The 20,346-nt window shown below is 40.8% G+C and overlaps 1 protein-coding gene across 3 annotated transcripts in view; it reads left to right on the top strand.

Moving 5' to 3' along the window:
- DAPP1 (dual adaptor of phosphotyrosine and 3-phosphoinositides 1) overlaps positions 1–20,346 on the top strand; it is a 56,725-nt gene that overhangs the window by 24,218 nt on the left and 12,161 nt on the right. For all 3 annotated transcript variants that reach the window (NM_001076891.2, XM_059887559.1, XM_005207699.5), the window contains exons 3-4: positions 163–296; positions 18,685–18,815. In NM_001076891.2, the coding sequence (NP_001070359.1) occupies positions 163–296; positions 18,685–18,815 (265 nt within the window). The remainder of the gene's footprint in view (positions 1–162; positions 297–18,684; positions 18,816–20,346) is intronic.

Raw genomic sequence — 20,346 nt, 5'->3', positions numbered from 1 at the left:
AGTGCTATTCTTTAAATGCCAGTGGTTTTGGTGATTGTGTCATAACTCCGTTTTGAGAAGGGTTTCATGGTGATACTAATGCCTAAGGTTACGTTTCCCTTCAAAAAAGATACTTGTTTCTTAAATAGCATTAAGGTTTTTTTTCCTTTTTTTTTCTTTTAGAGCCAAAGACTCAGTCAAACACTTTCATGTTGAATATACTGGATATTCATTTAAATTTGGCTTTAATGAATTCTCATCTTTGAGGGATTTTGTCAAGCATTTTGCAAATCAGCCTTTGATTGGAAGTGAGACAGGTAAGCTATGCACATATAGTTGACCTGAGAGATATTGTTTCAGAAGGGAGGTGGGACAAAATGGATTTCAAGTAAATGGTTGTCACTTCTATTGGATTATGTGCATACTATATACAATTGGGTATGTTTAGAAACATTTTTTTTCAATTACTGTGCCATAGGCTACATAAATAAATTATATATAAATAAATTATATACAGACATTTCAGTATTATCCTTAGGAGAAAACAAGGTGCTTTGTACAAAATAGGTATTTTTATCAGGATATATTATTTAGTGGATTGACTAAAAGCACACATTTTAAAAAAAAATGGCCTAATGATGTATACAATAAAGAATAGAGGAAAAAAAAAAACTTTTTGATTCATCAGAAGTTTAGGTATGGGCAGTTTGCCTATCTGGGAGACACAAAATGTTCATTTTGAACAGTTTTTGAGCATTTTTAAAAGTGAAATTTACACTTAAATTTCCCCAAAGGTCATTGAATAGTGAAAATACTGACTAAAAATTGTTCTCCTAAGTCTTGGTTTCTTGTAAATTTTTAAATGGGGCTTAAGTATGCCTGAAAAAGTTTGAAATTTCCTTTTTGGGTGGTTAGAGTCAAACCAGAAAATTCAAATTAAAAACAAAATACACTCTCTTGACTTTTTAATGATCTAGCTCATTTGTCTGTACTATTTAAAGTATGTAAAAGATTTCCTTTGTATTTGTGTAAAAAGAATCACAATTTTGTATGTCCTAAATGATGCTAATTCTCAGTTAATCAAAAGTTGGACAATTCCAAGAATCAAGCACAAAAGGAACTCAAGCATTAATAACACAGTCAGTTGCTGAGAATTTGTACACACTCATGTTCATGGTAAACTTGGTTAGCGGGCTTTTTGTTAACCACTCTGGGGAGAGATACGATTGCCTTTTCCTCTTCTGCTATTTCTGTGGCCCGAACAGACCCTGATATGAATCATACAGTGTTGAGCAGAGACGGAAACCACAAAATAGTTACCTTACCTTATACTGACCGTGCAAGATCTTTAATAGAATATTCCAAACCGTAAGACTGAAGCGATCATCTTTTTTTTTTTTCTGGTGGAAATTCTCCTAATCAACCCTGAAAATTACCATTTAACCAGCAGTAGTTCTCTTAAATAAAGAGCAAGTGGGGATGAATTTATTTCCATTGCTACCTTGGCCCTGTTGTTCAGTTGCTAAGTTGTGTCTGACTCTTTGTGACCTCATGGGACTACAGCAAGCCAGGCTCCCCTGTCTTTCACTATCTCCCAGAATTAGCTCAAATTCATGTCCACTAAGTTGGTGATGCTATCTAATCATCTCATACTCTGTCGTCCCCTTCTTCTTTTGCCTTTGATTTTTCCCAGCATCAGGGTCTTTTCCAATGAGTCGGCTCTTCCCATCAGGTGGCCAAAGTATTGGAGCTTCAGCTTCAGCATCAGTCCCTCCAATGAATATTCAGGGTTGATTTCCTTTAAGATTGACTGGTTTGATCTCCTTGCAGTCCAAGAGACTCTCAAGAGTCTTTTCCAGCACACTACAGTTCAAAAGCATCAATTTTTTGGTGCTCAGCCATCTTTATGGGTCAACCCTCACATCCCTAAATGACTACTGGAAAACCATGGCTTTGACTAGATGGACCTTTGTCAGCAAAGTGATGTGTCTGCTTTTTAACATGCTGTCTAGGTTTGTCATAGCTTTCCTTCCAAGAAGCAAGAGTCTTTTAATTTCATGGCTGTAGTCACCATCTGCAGCAATTTTGGAGCCCAAGAAAATAAAATCTGTCACTGTTTCCACTTATTTCCCCTTCTATTTGCCATGAAGTAATTGGACTGGATGCCATGATCTTAGCTTTTTGAATGTTGAGTTTTAAGCCAGCCTTTTCACTCTCCTCTTTCACCCTCTTCAAGAGGCTCTTCAGTTCCTCTTTAATTTCTGCCATTAGAATAGTATCATCTCCATATCTGAAGCTGTTGATATTTCTCCTGGAAATCATGATTCCAACTTGTGATTCATCCAGCCCAGCATTTCTCATGATGTACTCTGCTTATAAGTTAAATATGCAGGGTAACAATATACAGCCTTGATGTAATCCTTTCCCAATTTGGAACCAATCAGTTGTTCCATATCCAGTTCTAACTGTTGCTTCTTGTCCTGCATATAGGTTTCTCAGGAGACAGGTATAGTGGTCTGATATTCCCATTTCTTTAAGAATTGTCCACAGTTTGTTGTGATCCACACAGTCAAAGGCTTTAGTGTAGTCAATGAAGCAGAAGTTTTTCTGGAATTCCCTTGCTTTTTCTATGATCCAATGGATATTGGCAATTTGATCTCTGGTTCATCTGCCTTTTCTAAATCCAGTTTGTACATCTGGAAGTTCTTGGTTCATATACTGCTGAAGCCTAGCTGAAGGATTTTGAGCATTACCTTGCTAGCTTGTGAAATGAGTACAGTTGTGTGGTAGTTTGAACATTCTTTGGCATTGCCTTTCTTTGGGATTGGAATTGAAAACTGAACTTTTCCAGCCCTGTGGCCACTGCTGAGGTTTCCAAATTTGCTGGCATATTGAGGGCAGCACTTTCACAGCATCATCTTTTAGGATTTGAAATAGCTCAGCTGGAATTCCATCACCTCCAGTAGCTTTGTTAGTAGTAATGCTTCTTAAATCCCATTTGACTTGACTTCACACTCCAGGACGTCCAGCTCTAGGTGAGTGACCACACCATGGTAGTTATCAGGGGCATTTGGACATTTTTTGACTTCTTTGGAAGTCACAGAGTCAGCACTGTGACCTATGAACAGTTCTTCTGTGTATTCTTGCCACCTCTTCTTAATCTCTTCTGCTTCTTAGGTCCTTACCATTTCTTTTCTTTATCATGTCCATCCTTGCATAAAATGTTTCCTAAATATCTTCAATTTTCTTGAAGAGATTTCTAGTCTTTCCCATTTCCTCATTCAATCATTTTCCTCTATTTCTTTGCATTGTTCACTTAAGAAGGCCTTCTTATCTCTCCTTGCTATTCTTTGAAACTCTGCATTCAGATAGGCTTATCTTTCCCTTTCTTCCTTGCTTTTTGCTTCTCTTTTCTCAGCTATTTGTAAATCCTCTTCAGACAACCACTTTGCCTTCTTGCATTTCTTTTTTGGGGGGATGGTTTTGGTCACCACCATCTGTGCAATGTTACAAACCTCCATTCATAGTTCTTCAGGCACTCTGTCTATCAGATCTAATCCCTGGACTCTATTTGTCACTTCCACTGTATAATCATAAGGGATTTGATTTAGGTCATACCTGAATGGTCTAGTGGTTTTCCTTACTTCCTTCAATTTAAATCTAAATTTGACAATAAGGAGTTCATGATCTGAGCCACATCACCTCCCACTCTTATTTTTGCTGACTATACAGAGCTTCTTCATCTTCGGCTGCAAATAATATAAACAACCTGATTTTGGTATTGGCCATTTGGTCCTATACATGTGTGGAGTTGTCTCTTGTGTTATTGAAAGAGAGTGTTTGCTATGACCACTGCATTCTCTTGGCAAAAGTGTTAGCCTTTGTCCCGCTTCATTTTGTACTCCAAGGCCAAACTTGCCTGTAACTCCAGGTATCTCTTGACTTCCTACTTTTACATTCCAATCCCCTATGATGAAAGGGACATCTTTTTTTTTTTTTTTTTTTCTCACCTCTTATATTAGTTCTAGAAGGTCTTGGAGGTCTTCATAAAACCATTCAACTTCAATTTATTTGGCATTAGTGGTTGGGGCATAGACTTGGATTACAATGATGTTGAATGGTTTGCATCAGAAACAAACTGAGATCATTCTGCCAGTTTTGAGATTGTACCCAAGTACTGCATTTTGGACTCTTCTGTTGACTATGAGGCCTACTCCATTTCTTCTAAGGGATTCTTGCCCACAGTAGTAGATATAATGATCATCTGAATTAAATTTGCCCATTCCTGTCCATTTTAGTTCACTGATTTCTAAGATGTTGGTGTTCACTCTTGCCTGGAAAGTTTTTTAATTTCTCAAATCTCTTCCCTTCAGGCTTATTTCCTACTTGTGTCCCAACCTGCACTTATTTTTGTTCAATTCTTGGGCACTGGCAATGGGCAGTAGATGTTGAAGCTAAGGACTCTGTTTCACCTACTTTGATTTTTGTCCTTCTCTTTGTCCCCCAGGTGCTGGGACAGTGAGTGATACTTTGGGTGAGTGAATGAGTGAATGAATGAATGATGACTATGAGCTGCAGCTCTTTGTGTCTTTCAAAGCCAGTATCATTATTGCTTTCAGCCTTCTTTTCTCTCTCCAAGAGAAGCTGACTCCCTTCTTTTAAACTCTCCCTCTAGATTCTATTTTCAATCTCTCTGGTCATTCTCCATGCTCCTGTCTGGATTTTCTCCAAGTTAGGAAAGGGTACATATTCTGCATACCAGCAGATTTCAAAAATCATTTTTTTAGTTTTTTTTAACTGAAGTGTAGTTGATGGATAATACTATATGTGTGTATATCAGTTCAGTTCAGTTCAGTTCAGTTGCTCAGTCGTGTCCGACTCTTTGTGACCCCATGAATTGCAGCACTCCAAGCCTCCCTGTCCATCACCAACTCCCAGAGTTCACTGAGACTCACGTCCATTGAGTCAGTGATGCCATCCAGCCATCTCATCCTCTGTCGTCCCCTTCTCCTCCTGCCCCCAATCCCTCCCAGCATCAGAGTCTTTTCCAATGAGTCAACTCTTCGCACGAGGTGACCAAAGTATTGGAGTTTCAGCTTTAGCATCATTCCTTCCAAAGAAATCCCAGGGCTGATCTCCTTCAGAATGGACTGGTTGGATCTCCTTGCAGTCCAGAGGACTCTCAAGAGTCTTCTCCAACACCACAGTTCAAAAGCATCAATTCTTCAGTGCTCAGCTTTCTTCACAGTCCAACTCTCACATCCATACATGACCACTGGAAAAACCATAGCCTTGACTAGATGGACCTTTGTTGGCAAAGTAATGTCTCTGCTTTTGAATATGCTATCTAGGTTGGTCATAACTTTTCTTCCAAGGAGTAAGCATCTTTTAATTTCATGGCTGCAGTCACCATCTGCAGTGATTTTGGAGCCCCCAAAAATAAAGTCTGACACTGTTTCCACTGTTTCCCCATCTATTTGCCATGAACTGATGGGACCATTGCCATGATCTTCATTTTCTGAATGTTGAGCTTTAAGCCAACTTTTTCACTTTCCACTTTCACTTTCATCAAGAGGCTTTTGAGTTCCTCTTCACTTTCTACCATAAGGGTGGTGTCATCTGCATATCTGAGGTTATTGATATTTCTCCCGGCTATCTTGATTCCAGCTTGTGCTTCTTCCAGCCCAGCATTTCTCATGATGTACTCTGCATATAAGTTAAATAAGCAGGGTGACAATATACAGCCTTGACGTACTCCTTTTCCTATTTGGAACCAATCTGTTGTTCCATGTCCAGTTCTAACTGTTGCTTCCTGACCTGCATGTAGGTTTCTCAAGAGGCAGGTCATTGTACATATAGTGATTCACAATTTTAGAGTTTTATTCCATTTATAGTATTACAAAATATTGGTTATATTCCCTGTTCTATACAATTATCCATGAAGCTTATTTTTATACATATAGTTTATACCTCATAACCAACTACCCCTATGCTGCGCCTCCCCTTTCCCTCTCTCCACTGATAACCACTAGTTTGTTCTCAGTATTTGTGAGTCTGCTTCTTTTTTATTTTATTCACCATGGTGGTGGTTTAGTCGCTAAGTCGTGTCCAACTCTTGCGACCCCATGGACTGTAGCCCACCAGGCTCCTCTGTCCATGGGATTTTCCAGGCATGAATACTGGAGTGGCTTGCCATTTCCTTCTCTAGGGGATCTTCCTGACCCAGGAATCAAACCTGGGTCTCCTGCATTGCAGGCAGATTCACTATTTTTTTCTATTTTTTAGATTCCACATATAAGTGATATACAATATTTGTCTTTCTCTGTCTGACTTACTTCACTTAGCCTTATGCCCTCCATCCATATTGCTGCAAATGGCAAGATTTCATTTTTTATGGCTAAGTAGTATTTCATTGTGTGCATATGTATGTGTTTTATTTGAAACGAACGTGTTGCAGTAACTTCTGGCTGAACCTCCTCTCACTGATCCAATCACTAGGTGGTTGGGACAATGTTGGGACATTGGGACAATGTTAAGCTTTTCCAGCAAATACAGTCATCTGAATAAATGTCTGTGGCTAATACAATAGGGATTATAAAGATCTGTAACCCAGACTCCTAGATTTCTCCAAATCTAAAGCTTGCTGCATCTCTTGTCATTACTATAATATTTATTTTATTTATTGCAATAAAACTTGGGAAACTGAGATTTTCATCCTCTCCATTGCCTCTCCTCTCTTCTATTCATTACCAAGTTGGGAATTTGCTACTATTTAAACCTCTGCTATAGACTCCAGGTGATGATAGATTTGCACTTGACAGTCTGGCTTCCAGCCCTTGAGTTATATTCCAGGAACTATAAAAATTCCTCTTATCTGTCCCTGCCAGCTGAAGGCAAAGCCACCAAAGCTAGGAACAAGAGGCAAAACCCATAACTTGTGAGTGTTCCTACTTTGTCCTCTGGGAGTAATAGGCCTCAGGAAATAAGATAACATGCACCACACGCAGAAGCTGTGATGGCTCTTAAATCCCAATGATTCTTGAAAGTCACAGAGTCAGCACTGTGACCTATGAACAACCGTGAACAGAAACTGGGATTCCATCTCCTAAAAACCAAACTCTTGTTCATTTAAGGGCTGGCTCTTGCAAAATTGTAATTCAAGAAGATACATGTACCCTATATTCATAGCAGCACTATTCACAACAGCCAAAACGTGGAAACAACCTTAATGCCCATTGGCAGATGAATGGACAGAGATGTGATATACATGTATATCACACACACACACACACACACACACACACACACACACACACACACGCAGGAGTACTACTAAGCCACAAAAATGAAACATTGCCATTTGCAGCAACAAAGATGCAACTAGAGATCATCATACTAGGTGAAATAAGTCAAAAAAAGAAAGACAAATACCATGTGATATCACTTACACACAGAGTCTAAAACATGGCACAAATGAATCTGTCTGTGCAACAGAAACTGACTCACATAGGGAACAGACTTGCGGTTGCCAAGGGCAGGGGGCAGCAGAAGAAGGGTGAATTGGGAATTTGGGGTTAGCAGACGAAAGCTATTATATATGGAATGGATGGGCGACAAGGTCCTACTCTATATCACAGAGAACTAATATTCCTGGTCCTGTGATGAACCATAATGGAAAAAAATATAAAAAGAATATAGAACCATAATGGAAAAGAATATAAAAAAGAATATATATATATATACACATATATATGGCTGAATCACTTTTCTGTGCAGCAAAAATTGATACAAATTGTAAATCAACTATACTTCAATAAAAAAATTTTAAATTAATAAAAAAGAAATGGCTTCCAGTGATCAGGAGACCTCCAGCTAATGATTCCTTGCTCACTATCAGATGAAGTGCAAATTCTTATTAAAATTTTTGCTTGGTTAAGGATCACCTGGGGATGCATTTTCCTGCATTGTGGATGAGACCCTGTCAGGGTCCTGACATCCTGATCTCTGGAATGGGAAGGACTAGAGCTGGGTATTTCAGGCGTCTCAGCCAGAGCCCACTCAGGCCAGCCTCACTCTGTAGGGCCTGGGAGTGAGTTTATTTAAGAGAGACTTTATCTTTGAGGGCAATGGGAAAGATAATCAAATAACCAACAACTGTAAGCTTTTGCTTTACAGTTTTCGGTCTGAATAATGTCTTCGGTAGAGTGAAACCAGAATGCTTGGTTCCGGGTCATCAGAAAATATTCGCATTCAAGATAGGTAAAAGTGTTAACCTATAGGGATATATACTCTTTTAAGATTATTTCCCCTATTTTATTCTTATTTTCTTTTCTTTAAACTCCCAGGACTTCTGTTTTGTTAATAAAGAATGAAGATTCTTGTGAATAAGATCTAACCCTCCTAATAACTTCAGGATTCTATTATTCTTAAGTCTCCTTTTCCCTTGCTGTAATATCTCTAATCTCCATTAAAGTTTCCATTCACTGTAATTTCTTCTTATTTCTCTCTTAAGATACTTCTCCTTCTCAAAACCCAATCATCTCCCAAGTATATCATAGAGATATACAATGTACCCATTTGCTTTTACTCTATTCAGTAGCCCTTTTACCTTTTAACATATTTTTATAAGATATTTCAACTGTTTGATGTGGACCATTTTTTAAGTCTTTATTGCATTTGCTACAATATTGTTTCTGTTTCATGTCTTGGCCACGAGACACATGGGATATTAGCTTCCCAACCAAGGATTGAACCCGCACCCCCTGCATCGAAAGGTGAAGTCTTAATCACTGGACTGCAAGGGAAGTCCCTATTTTTAACCCACTTATTTTTTTAAATATCTTCACACTCATATATAAAGTCTATGAGAAGAAGGATTCTTGTCATTTTTTTTCCCTGTTATGCCCCATCACCTAAAAGAATAAACGCTAATCATGACCCACAGCATTCCTTGGATAGTATACCAATACCAACGTCCACATTGCAGCTTTGGGGACAACATAACTAGCAAGCTGCTGGCAATTTTTACTTCCAAAATATGTACAAAGCATAATTTGAAAATGATTTGTGTTGTATGCATGCTCAGTAATTATTAAATTCAGACTCTGCCTTTCATTTGTAATAGCAAAGTGAAGTGGCTCAGTCATGTCCGACTCTGCAACCCCATGGACTGTAGCCCACCAGGCTCCTCCGCCCATGGGATTTTCCAGGCAAGAATTCTGGAGTGGGTTGCCATTTCCTTCTCCAGGGGATCTTCCCAATCCAGGTATTGAACCTGAGTCTCCCACACTGCAGGTAGACTCCTTACCATCTGAGCCACTAGGGAAGCCCTGTAATAGTAAGATGTTATGTGAATCTTCTACTCATATTTGTACATGGCTTTTAAATTCAACTCAAATAGATTTGAAAATATGAGTTTTTTTTAGTATGGACATGTTTGGTTCATTATTAATTTTTAATGAATCCTCGCATATTTGACTCCAGAGAAGACGATGGCACCCCACTCCAGTACTCTTGCCTGGAAAATCCCATGGACGGAGGAGCCTGGTAGGCTGCAGTCTATGGGGTTGCACAGAGTCGTACACAACTGAAGTGACTTAGCAGCAGCAGCAGCTTGTATTTGACTAAGATTTGTCTTGGAAAACGTACCCAGCATTCATCTTTATGCTTACATGTCCAAATAGTATTAAAATAAAAATTGCCTTTTCCATTATCTTTTCTCTATATTGCAATACTTTTGTACATGAAATTGTCATCTACAATTTATTATATAAATTACTGTGTTGTGACTTTAATCACCTAACTAGCATGAAAAAAAGAATAAGTGCTGTGTTTGTGCTTACCCTTTATAGTGACTGGTTCTCAGTTTTGAAGATCCTATCTGGTTCTTTGTTAAATGTCAAATTTCCACTTCTCTTTTTGTTCTGATATGGGGATTCCCAACCTTTTGATAACTGCTACGGTTATTATTATTTTATTTTGTGACTCTGGCCATTTCATCCAGGCGACATTTTAAAATAATTAAGTTAAAATTAATTTTAATTTGAGAATTATGTGACACTTCTGAAAATAATTGGTGATAACTTAGAATATTGTCAAACCATGACCAGGAGTCACTTCTTTTTTTTTTTTCCTTAATATTTATATTTATTTGTTTACCTTTGGCTGTGCTGGGTCTCCATTGCTGCTTGGGCTGCTCTCTAGTTGCAGGGCACAGGCTTCTCGTTGCAGTGGTTTCTCTTGTTGCAGAGCACAGGCTCTAGGGCATCTGGGCTTTAGTAGCTGCAGCACGTAGGCTCGGGAGTTGCTTCCTCCTGAGCTCTAGAGCACAAGCTCAGTAGTTGTGTGCACAGGCTTAGCTGCTCCAGGGATGTAGGATCTTCTTGGATCATGGGTTGAACTGGTGTCTCCTGCATTGACACGTGAATTCTTTACCACAGAGCCACTAGGGAAGCCCAGAAGTCACTTCTTTAGTTTATGTTTGCCAGAAACACAAATCTTCATTTGTAGATGAGGCATGTTTGGCAAAGTAAAAAGCAGGCAAGGAAGAGAATGAAACAAAACTTTGCAGAGTTTTACTAAGTTCCAGGCATGCTATTAGATATTTTCACACATGCCAAGTTATTTAATCTTCTGGACCACCCACAATAATGGGTAAAGTCATCCTATTTTCAGATTAGGAAATAAAAACTCAGAGATTTTAATTTATTTGCCCAAGTTGCAAACATAGAAAACATTAATGCTGAGATTGGAATCCAGGCTAACCTGGTTCTAAAGCCTGTGTGCTTTCCACTCCCTTTGTGTTCTCCTAAAACTGGTGTCCCAGTGACACTACAGGCAGTATTGCCACAGCACAGCATGGCTCTGAATGGATTAGGATGGGGATTAGGAGTCCCCACGCGGATTAGGAGTCCATGCCACGTGATGCACAAAATGCTTGTAGGATATGGCAGGCCTACAGTACATGGTTTAGTCCTCAGTCTCCTTAAAGCCTATAATAATATTTCTGATATGATATAAAATCCTTGTTCTAAAGAATATGACTCAGTTTGAACTTTGGATTTATTGTTATTCTCAATTTATTAACATGAATTTTTACTGGAGAAATTATTCTAGAAAATCATAAAACACAAAAAAAGTTGACTAGGGCGGTCCAGTGGTTAAGAATACACTTTGCAAGGCAGGGGACATAGATTCGATCCCTGGTCGGGGAACTAAGATCCCACATGCTGTGGGGCAACTCTGGCCGCATGCTGCAACTACTGAGCCCACGCACGCTAGGCGCATGCTCCACAAGAGACGCCACCGCAAGGAGAAGCCCACCCTAGCAACTGGAGAACCAGCAATAAAGACCCAGTGCAGCCAAAAATAAAATAATCAAATACATTTAAAAAAAGAGTTGACTAGAACACATCCCCCAAATACTTAGGCCCTCATGCATGCCTCTCCAGAAAGGATATAAAACAGCCTATGTAACTACAGTAAAGTTAAATAAAACTTAAAGTGTGAAGAGAAGGGGGAGGAAAAGAAAAATGAGAGGCAAAAATAAAATGACATCAGAAGTGAAGTACATCAGATGAATATTGCACATTTACTGAAACAGGATAAACATTTGGTTACTACACATCCTAATATTTCTTCACCTTCAGTTGGGCTTGTGCAGTTAACCAGATTTATGCAATGTTGGAATTGGAAGGGAGCTCAGAGACCTTTTAATTACTCCTTTACAAATGAAGAAACTGAGGTCTGGTGAGAAACGTTGAAGTAAAAACTCTCATTTTCTTTTCTTAAGTTGCATCTTGAAGAATCCATTTCATCAAATTTTGATTGATACACGTGATTCTCTTGTCCACAATAACCAAAGTACATTTCACATGCCATAGAGAGTTTCCATGGTGGTGATTAACACGAAGGCTAAGAAAAATGGGTGGTATGATGTGTAAACATGTGAACCTCAGGTCTAACTCCAGCCTTTGCTATGTACCAGCTGTGTGTCTTCAGGCAAATTATGTAACCTCACTGAGCTTCATTTTCATCATCTTATAAAATTGAGCTGATGGTAATAGTTGATACTTTAATGACTTGCTGTGAAGACTGAATGAGATTAGGCATGTAGCATAATGATATTTATAATAATTCTTAGCATGGCAGAAATAATCATTATTAATGTTACTTTAAGAAGCCTTTTTATGGTAATTCATTCCAATAATTATATGCTTCTGCTGCTACTGCTAAGTCACTTCAGTCATGTCCGACTCTTTGCAACCCCATGGACTGCAGCCTACCAGGCTCCTCTGTCCATGGGATTTGCCAGGCAAGAGTACTGGAGTGGGATGCCATCGCCTTCTCCAAATTATACGCTAGAGCTATATATTTTTTGACATATCATGAAGCGTTGGTTGAGGGACAATTGGATTAATGTTTTCATTAAATCTTTGAGATGTCTTCTTCAAATTTTAAGTCAGTTCCATAGTGCACTCATATGAAAGGTAGAATCAAGTACTCCAACTGATTTGCCTTGGATATTATAACAGAATCTTCTCTTGCCCTGGCTGTCACGTCTGCTTTTCTTAACTCAGTGTATTTCTCCCTATGAGACTAGAAATCAAATATTAAAACTCCTTCATGTGTAAACAAACGTGATTTTACTAGCACTATTTTATGATGAGTTCAAGTCCATTTGCAGAGCAGGTAGCAAAGAAGAAAACAGAAAGATCTTCAATATTCTTTTAACTCCCCTAGAAAGTTACCCTGTATTAGCCGGAGGAGATGGAGGAATCTGCCATGCATATGCAGCAGGAAAGCCTGTTTTCTGAACCTGAGGGCAATAATGAAACATAGATGGATATGATCTATTTTAATGTAATTCATAATTAATCATTTGTATTGAGAATCAGTTATGAGCTGGGCACTGCTGGCCACTGATAATATAGCGATGAAACAGGTATCGTCCTTGCCCTCCAGCCGTCTTCCAGTCTAGGTGGGAAACCTGGTGGCAGCGCTCGCTTCAGTGGAAAAAGGAAATATTCTAAACAAAGTTTCCTTTTTGGGAGCTATGTGTGCCCTGCACTATACTCTAGTTTAGATAGCAAACCAGTGCCTGAGGCTTGAGACTGTCCTTACTTATTTTCGGAATTCCTGCTGGAATATAAGATAAGGAGTCTTTCAATGCAATCTCATAGTACTATAGCCTAAGTAGGTGTCTGTAAGTTACAGTTCAAAAATATTCCCCCACCAAGAGTTTCTGATACCAGGTTTCATGTCAAAGGCAGGAAACAACAATCTCCTTCATGTAGTTCGGAAACTGAAGTGAAACACAGCCAGGGTTCCAACCTGTAGTTGCAGATCTTTCTTCTCTCTCTACCAGCCCCTGCCTCCTTTTGTTGCCCTTTGTCAGAATCTTCTAAGTCCTGGAATTTGTTTGGTCTGAATATCACTAACCCAGAGTTCTTTCTTATGAAGTCAGCATGCTGTCATGAACCTTGAATCTTCTAACTTAATAAGTCTGTGATGTCTACATTAGATAAGTTTCTTTCAATTGCCAATGACAGAAACTAACCCTAGCCAGCCGAACTTCTCTAAAAAAAGATACGGGGAGAAAAGTGGGAATTTTTTGGAAAGATATTCGTATTCCCATTCAAAATTTAAGGGCAAGAGAAACAGAAAGAGACAACAAGGAATCAGCCAAGTGATCATGAGGCTACTCTGAAGCTTTCAGCACATTGAAATACCTGCCTTCCTCATGCTCTGATCAACTCAAAACTGTGCCTTCATGGAGTTGCTTCTGAAACCAGCTTTCATGTCAAAGGCAGGAAACAACAGTCTCCTTCGTGAACAGAAACTGAAGTTAGTGAACCATCTCTCCAGAGAAGTGATTAAGCAGATCCCTGGGTCAGTCCAATGAGTGAGTCCAGGTTAGGTGTTTACTGGGGAGAGCTAGGATCTCTGGAGGTCTACCTCTGTGTAAGGGGATGGGATGGTGTTTAGAAAAGAGGAAATCATTGTAAGCCTCGAAGCCATGCCAAGAAGTCCATATATTGGCCCTTTCTTGGGCAGAATGGTTGGCTAAGGAGACATGTCTCTCAGGAGACCAGATTTGTATCAGTGGAAGCTTGAATTTTATAAGTAGCTTGTTATTTTCTTCATGACACCGTTCAAACTAGCCTCACGCATAGTCTTAGTAGTTAAAATTAATATGTCAGTTCTGCTTTCCTGATTGACTCAGTATCATTTACATTAGTTTAGCTACTCATTGATTAAACTTCAGAGGAAGTTTTCAAAATAGAATTTGAGTGCTCCCAGTGGAGATATGGGGCTTCCCTGGTAGCTCAGCTGGTAAAGAACCTGCCTTCAATGAAGGAATCCCCAGTTTGATTCCTGGCTTGGAAAGATCCCCTGGAGAAGGGATAAGCCACCCACTGCAGTGTTCTTGGGCTTCCCTGATGGCTCAGTTGGTAAAGAATCTGCCTGTAATGCTGGAGGCCTGGGTTCAGTCCCTGGGTGGGAAGATCCCCTTGGAGGAGGGCATGGCAACCCACTCCAGTATTCTTGCCTGGAGAATCTCCATGGACAGAGGAGCCTGGCAGGCTACAGTCCATGGGGTCACAAAGAGTCGGACATGACTGAGCAACTAAGCACAGCACAATGGAGATTTGGAGAGCTGAACTTGGGTTTGTTGTCCTGTCCTGTCCTTGCCCTGGCCAAGTTAACTGTGGACCTGGAAGCCTGGTTCATTTCATGTTCTTCCCTGCCTTACACCTGAATTACTGTGGCATTTGTTCATTCATTCATTCACTCATTAAGCTTTCCCTATGTCAGAAACTTTCGGAGAAGGCAATGGCACCCCATTCCAGTACTCTTGCCTGGAAAATCCCATGGACAGAGAGCCTGGTAGGCTGCAGTCCATGGGGTTGCGAAGAGTCAGACATGACTGAGCGACTTCCCTTTCACTTTTCACTTTCATGCATTGGAGAAGGAAATGGCAACCCACTTCAGTGTTCTTGCCTGGAGAATCCCAGGGACGGGGGAGCCTGGTGGGCTGCTGTCTATGGGGTCACACAGAGTCGGACACGACTGAAGTGACTTAGCAGCATGTCAGAAACTGTATCAGGAGGTAGGAATACAAAGATAAATTTGACACCATACCTTCTCTGAAAGGACTCACAGGGCTTGGAAATGTGTGTGTTGGAAACACAACGGCTTTATGGTCCCAAGTGATTACAGCACTGCAGGCTCAGGCAGCAACCCTGGCCCAGAGATCCTTACACTGCAGCACAACAGGACTCTGAGGCTAAGCTTACCACCCAGAAACTGATACTGTAGTAAACAGAATAATGATGCCTCCCCACTTCAAAGGTGTTCATATCCCTCCCTGGAAGTATAAATGCTATGTTACATGGCAAAAAGGAATTAAATTTGCTGATAGAATTAAGGCTACTAATTATCTGACTTGGAGATGCAGAGCTTATCCTGGATTGCCCAGGAGCATCCACTATGATCACAGTGGTCCTTATAAGATGGAAGCAGAGAAGGAGACCTGGAGAGACAGCAGCATGAGAAGGACCTGACCCACTGCTGCTGGCTTTAAAGATGGAGGAACGGAGCCGCCAATCAAGGAATGCGGGCAGCCTACAGAAGCTAGAAAAGGCAAGGGAAAGGATGGTCTCTGAGAGCCTCCAAAAGGAAAGCAGTTCTGCCAATACCTTCCCTTTAAATTATGAGACCCACTTCAGACTTCTGACCTCCAGAACTCTAGGATAATCAAGTCAAGTTACGTCACTATATTTGTGATGATTTGTTACAGCAGCAATCAGTTCACTTCAGTTCAGTGGCTCAGCCATGTCCGACTCTTTTCGACCCCATGAACTGCAGCACGCCAGGCCTCCCTGTCCATCACCAACTCCTGGAATTCACTCAAACCCACGTCCATTGTATCGGTGATGCCATCCAGCCATCTCATCCTCCGTTGTCCTCTTCTCCTCCTGCCCTTGATCTTTCCCAGCATCAGGGTCTTTTCAAATGAGTCAGCTCTCTGCATCAGGTGGCCCAAGTATTGGAGCTTCAGCTTCAACATCATAGGAAACTAGTATAAGCAAGTATATACCTGGGTGATGCTTGGTTCTATGCAAAAGGACAGGATTGACCAGGGGCATCTTTCTAGGGCATCATTTAAAATATTATTTTCATATTAAGCATATGAATAGGATAATAATTTAGCATCAACTTTGAATTTGAATGGCAACCCTCTCCAGTATTCTTGCCTGGAAAATCCCATGGACAGAGGAGCTTGGCAGTCCACAGTCCTGGGATTGCAAAGAGTCGGACACAACTGAGCGACTTCACGTCACTTGAAGATGAAGCACAAGATTTCGCATTTCTTTTCTAATCTGTGAGCTGCATTGAGACCTGAGCTCCGGTCTTCTCCTCCACTGTCAGACGGAAGTGTTCAGAGGCGTCTGTCTGAGTGCTATAGTCAGTGACTCTCTAGACTACTGCCATGGTTATTCTTAGCACATAGTTCCATTTAGGTCTTTTTTACCTAATTTTAAAATCCATGTTCCCAAAGATGGCGCTCACTGGAATTTCACTTAAGAATTTAAAAATATATCAGAACGTAACAACATCTAACATTTTTATAACCCTTTCACAAGCCCGTCTTTATTTGGAGCTTAAAACAGCTTCATGAAGAAAGGGTAATCATTCTCACTTGTCAGAGGAAGAAAGAGAAGCTTGGAATAGAATGTCCAAAGCAACAGGGGCTAAGTGCCATGGTGGCTCTTTCCACAAAGCCAGGGTGGCTGCCAGAAAGTGTTTCTCTCAGGCAGGTCCCTGAGTAACTGGTCCCCAGTTCAGCAAGCCTCTGCCGTGTCACAGCTGCATCCATACGGGCCCTGCACAACGGCTGCTCTGGGTTTAGGTGTTGCTGCTTTCACTATGACTGTAAACCTGTAACCGGCCCCTCGTCCCAAGATGACTGGATCTGTTCTCATGAAAGAATCTCCTCAACAGAAAGGAGTGCAGGCAGTGTGCAAGAGCAGGACTGGGCCTTCTGAGAACTGCAAAAGCAACTTTTCACTGTGATCCCAGTGCTCCCGAGATGAGTTGGGTGCAGAGCGAGGAGGAGGCCACTGTTTGGGGTCCCCCTCTTTGGCTGTTCTCAGTGACCCTTTCACTTTCCAGCAGGGCCTTATCTGGGCCCCTGTGTCAGAAGACATTGTTCTGTTTTTGCAGTCAGTTCACTGTCTCTACTCAAATCTCATAGAAAGATTTTGCTTTGTTTGTAGGTTTATCATTATTATGTTTTTTTTTTTTTTTTTAACTGCAGAAGAGGTATTTTCCTTTCCTTGTTGCGTCTTTTTCACTCCAATTCAAAGTCTATACTTTCTGTGAGCTTTCTGTCACCCATCAAAGAAGATTTCCCTGACCTGATATAAATACCACGCTACCCAGAGCCCTTTCTCTTTTCACTCTTCATTCCTTCACTTTGCTTTGTTAGGGTTTTCATAACAATTCTCTGACTTCTCTTTTTTTCCCAAAATGTTTCTGTCTCTGTGGCCATGAGAGTGAATGCTGTGTCTCCTTGGTCTGCTGCTATATCCCCTGGGCCTACACAAGTGCCTGGCACTCAGGAGAGCTCAGGAAATATGTATTGAATCAACTACTGAAATCTTTGCATCTCACCCAGTGTCTGGTACAATCCTGGACCTTCCGTATGAAAGACCCAAGTGAAAAAAAAAACAAAAACCCAAGAAGCCAGAGCAAAAGGGAGAAAACCCTTAACTTACTCTTTTTGTAGTCACTTTCTAGTTTCTCATTGACTGATTGATCAGGGGAAGGGAAGGATGCAGAAGGGGGAAATATCAGTGTTGAGTTGAAAGCTCTCAGCCCCCAATACCTGGCCCCCACAGGCTGGGGGTGGGGTGGGCTTTTTCTGCCTGGACCACCTCCTTCACATGGAAGTGAAGGTAATTACACAGTGGCCTTAGCCTATTCACTTCATATCCACCAAAGAAAAGCAAAGCCTTCTTTTCCTTCAGCTGTCAATGGGGTGGTAGGAGACAGTAGGGAAAATGCTATGAGCTCATATTTTTTAGGTCCATGGATTTGTTACAAGCTGTTCTGAAAATAGTACAAAGTAGAACAGTGGAATAAATCCTCCTATACCTGGTACATTGTGTGGTTTTGTTTGCACAACTTTTATAAAGCCCACCTGGAAAACCAACAGTTATTGCTAAGGTCTAATGGAGTCTAATGGTGTTGCCTCCCCTAGGAAAACATTTCTAGAGCATTCTATAGAACTGCACTTCTTATGCATGATCTTTTTTGTCTCTGTGGTACTTTTTATACCCTGCCACCTACAGACATCTCTCCTAAAAAGCAGAGTTACCACATGCACAACCAGTATGCTTGGTTCACACTGCCGACGGTGGTTTCATCACCCTATTCAGTTAAATGACTATATTCATGGCTAATTCTGTCCTAGACTAGAAGGGCAGAAATTATCTCACAATGCTTTATATCTCCAGTGTTCAGTTTAACAGCCTGGAATGTAGTTTGTACTTGATAAATGTTGAGACAGTGAGTCAGTGAATCCGTATAAAACAAGAAACTTTATGATCCAGGCACAGTGATCTGGTGTTAGCATTTGGACTCTCTTTTTGGGGCTTATATTCGATTTTTTTTTTTTTTTTTTTGGTCTACATGCAGGCACTCTGATTGTTCTGAAACACCCCTATCCCAAAAAAGTGGAAGAACCATCCATTTATGAATCCGTCCGGGTTCACACAGCAATGCAGACGGGAAGATCAGAAAATGACCTGGTGCCCACTGCGCCTTCTGTAAGTGGCCATCCATCTGCCCACCGGGCTCACTGTCCAAAAGCAATAACATGCAATAAGTTACACACATTTTACAGTACTTTTGTTCACATAAAATTCTACCTTGGGATATAAAACTGGAAAAGGAACGTAAAGTTCTAAGCCTATGGCTCATGTGGTCCAGGGTAAAGTGTAAAAAAAAAAAAAAAAATTAAAATGCGATAGTGATAGGATTTTAAAGATTTCAAAAATGGCACTTAAATCCTGTCCTTACTTCACCAAACAAGTTCATGGTAGAATGTGCAAAAGATGTTTATGGTCACACAGTTGTCTAAACGGTTATTCTATAAATTCATTAAAAAAAAAAAAAGTTATTTTACATTTCAACTTTCTCTGGAAGAAAAAGCTTCTCCACCTTTACTATAAATTCTCAGGATATTATTTTCTTCCCTGGCCTTTTTATTGCTTATGTTTTTCCTTCACTAAATGAAGGATCCAGACAGAAGCATTTGGACTCCTTTGTAGCATGTGAGCCATTGTCCACTTTCAGTGCAGTGGGGGCTTTCATTGCTCTCTTTGGAGTCCACTGACATTTGTTCTGTGAGCTGTGACCCTGCAAAGATTCCTCTCCAGCACCTTCTTCCCTTCACTGTGCCCAGGGCGCCCTGATTCCTTTCCTCTTTCTCATTGGCTGCATGCTCTCCTATAAGGTATCTGGCTGTGTCCTCATGATAAAGAGGATCACACCTAAATGAAATGTCAAGCATTAGTTCTAGATAGCAATCATTATACGTATTTAGCTATAGATTAAATGAAAACATGCATGACTTTTTTGTCTCTGCGGCCGTACTTCTACCCTGCCACCAGAGACATCTCTCCTGAGAAGCAGATTTACCGTGACTTCCAGCGTAACAGTTTTCGGCGGATGGCCACTGTCTTCATCCGCCTGGATCCTCCTCTTCTCCCTGGCCTGACCTTATGCTTCTGTCCCACATTCACGCTGGAAGACCCCGCGTTTCTGAATGCTCCTCCTTTCCTCCCTGCATCTGAAACCCTGCCGACATCTCTGCTGTTCCCTCATCCTTAGAGGCTTGCATCTGGAATCAGTCTCTTCCAGAAAGCCCTCTTGACCCCTTCTAGCTTCCTCTAACACCCAGTCCTCTGTGCATGCTCTGCTCACCTTTATCCTAGAATCATCGGACAGGAGGCTGGCTACCTGCACGGAGTCCCCCCTTCCCAGGAGCCTGAGACTTTACCCGGAACTGGAATCATAATCAGTAGCTTTATAGGCTAATCAGGTTCACGACACATTACATTGTTACTACACTACGTCCACTCAAAAATAAAAATCCTGGAAATTGGCTGAGGAAGATGTTTTAGCTTTTTCACAAAGGGACGTAGAAGACCTCTGAACTAGAGAAACTTAGGAACGCAAGACAGTAAATAGTCTCAAGTCGAAACAGACCAGACAATACATCATGATCCAACCAAGTCTTTGTTTTCCGGTCGACTGTGCTTTTCCGGGAGAAGGCAATGGCACCCCACTCCAGTA

This window comes from Bos taurus, chromosome 6, assembly GCF_002263795.3.
Source record: "Bos taurus isolate L1 Dominette 01449 registration number 42190680 breed Hereford chromosome 6, ARS-UCD2.0, whole genome shotgun sequence".
Taxonomy (NCBI): Eukaryota; Metazoa; Chordata; class Mammalia; order Artiodactyla; family Bovidae; genus Bos; species Bos taurus.
The sequence above is the reverse complement of the archived record's forward strand: the minus strand, read 5'-3'. Positions and strand labels throughout refer to the sequence as shown.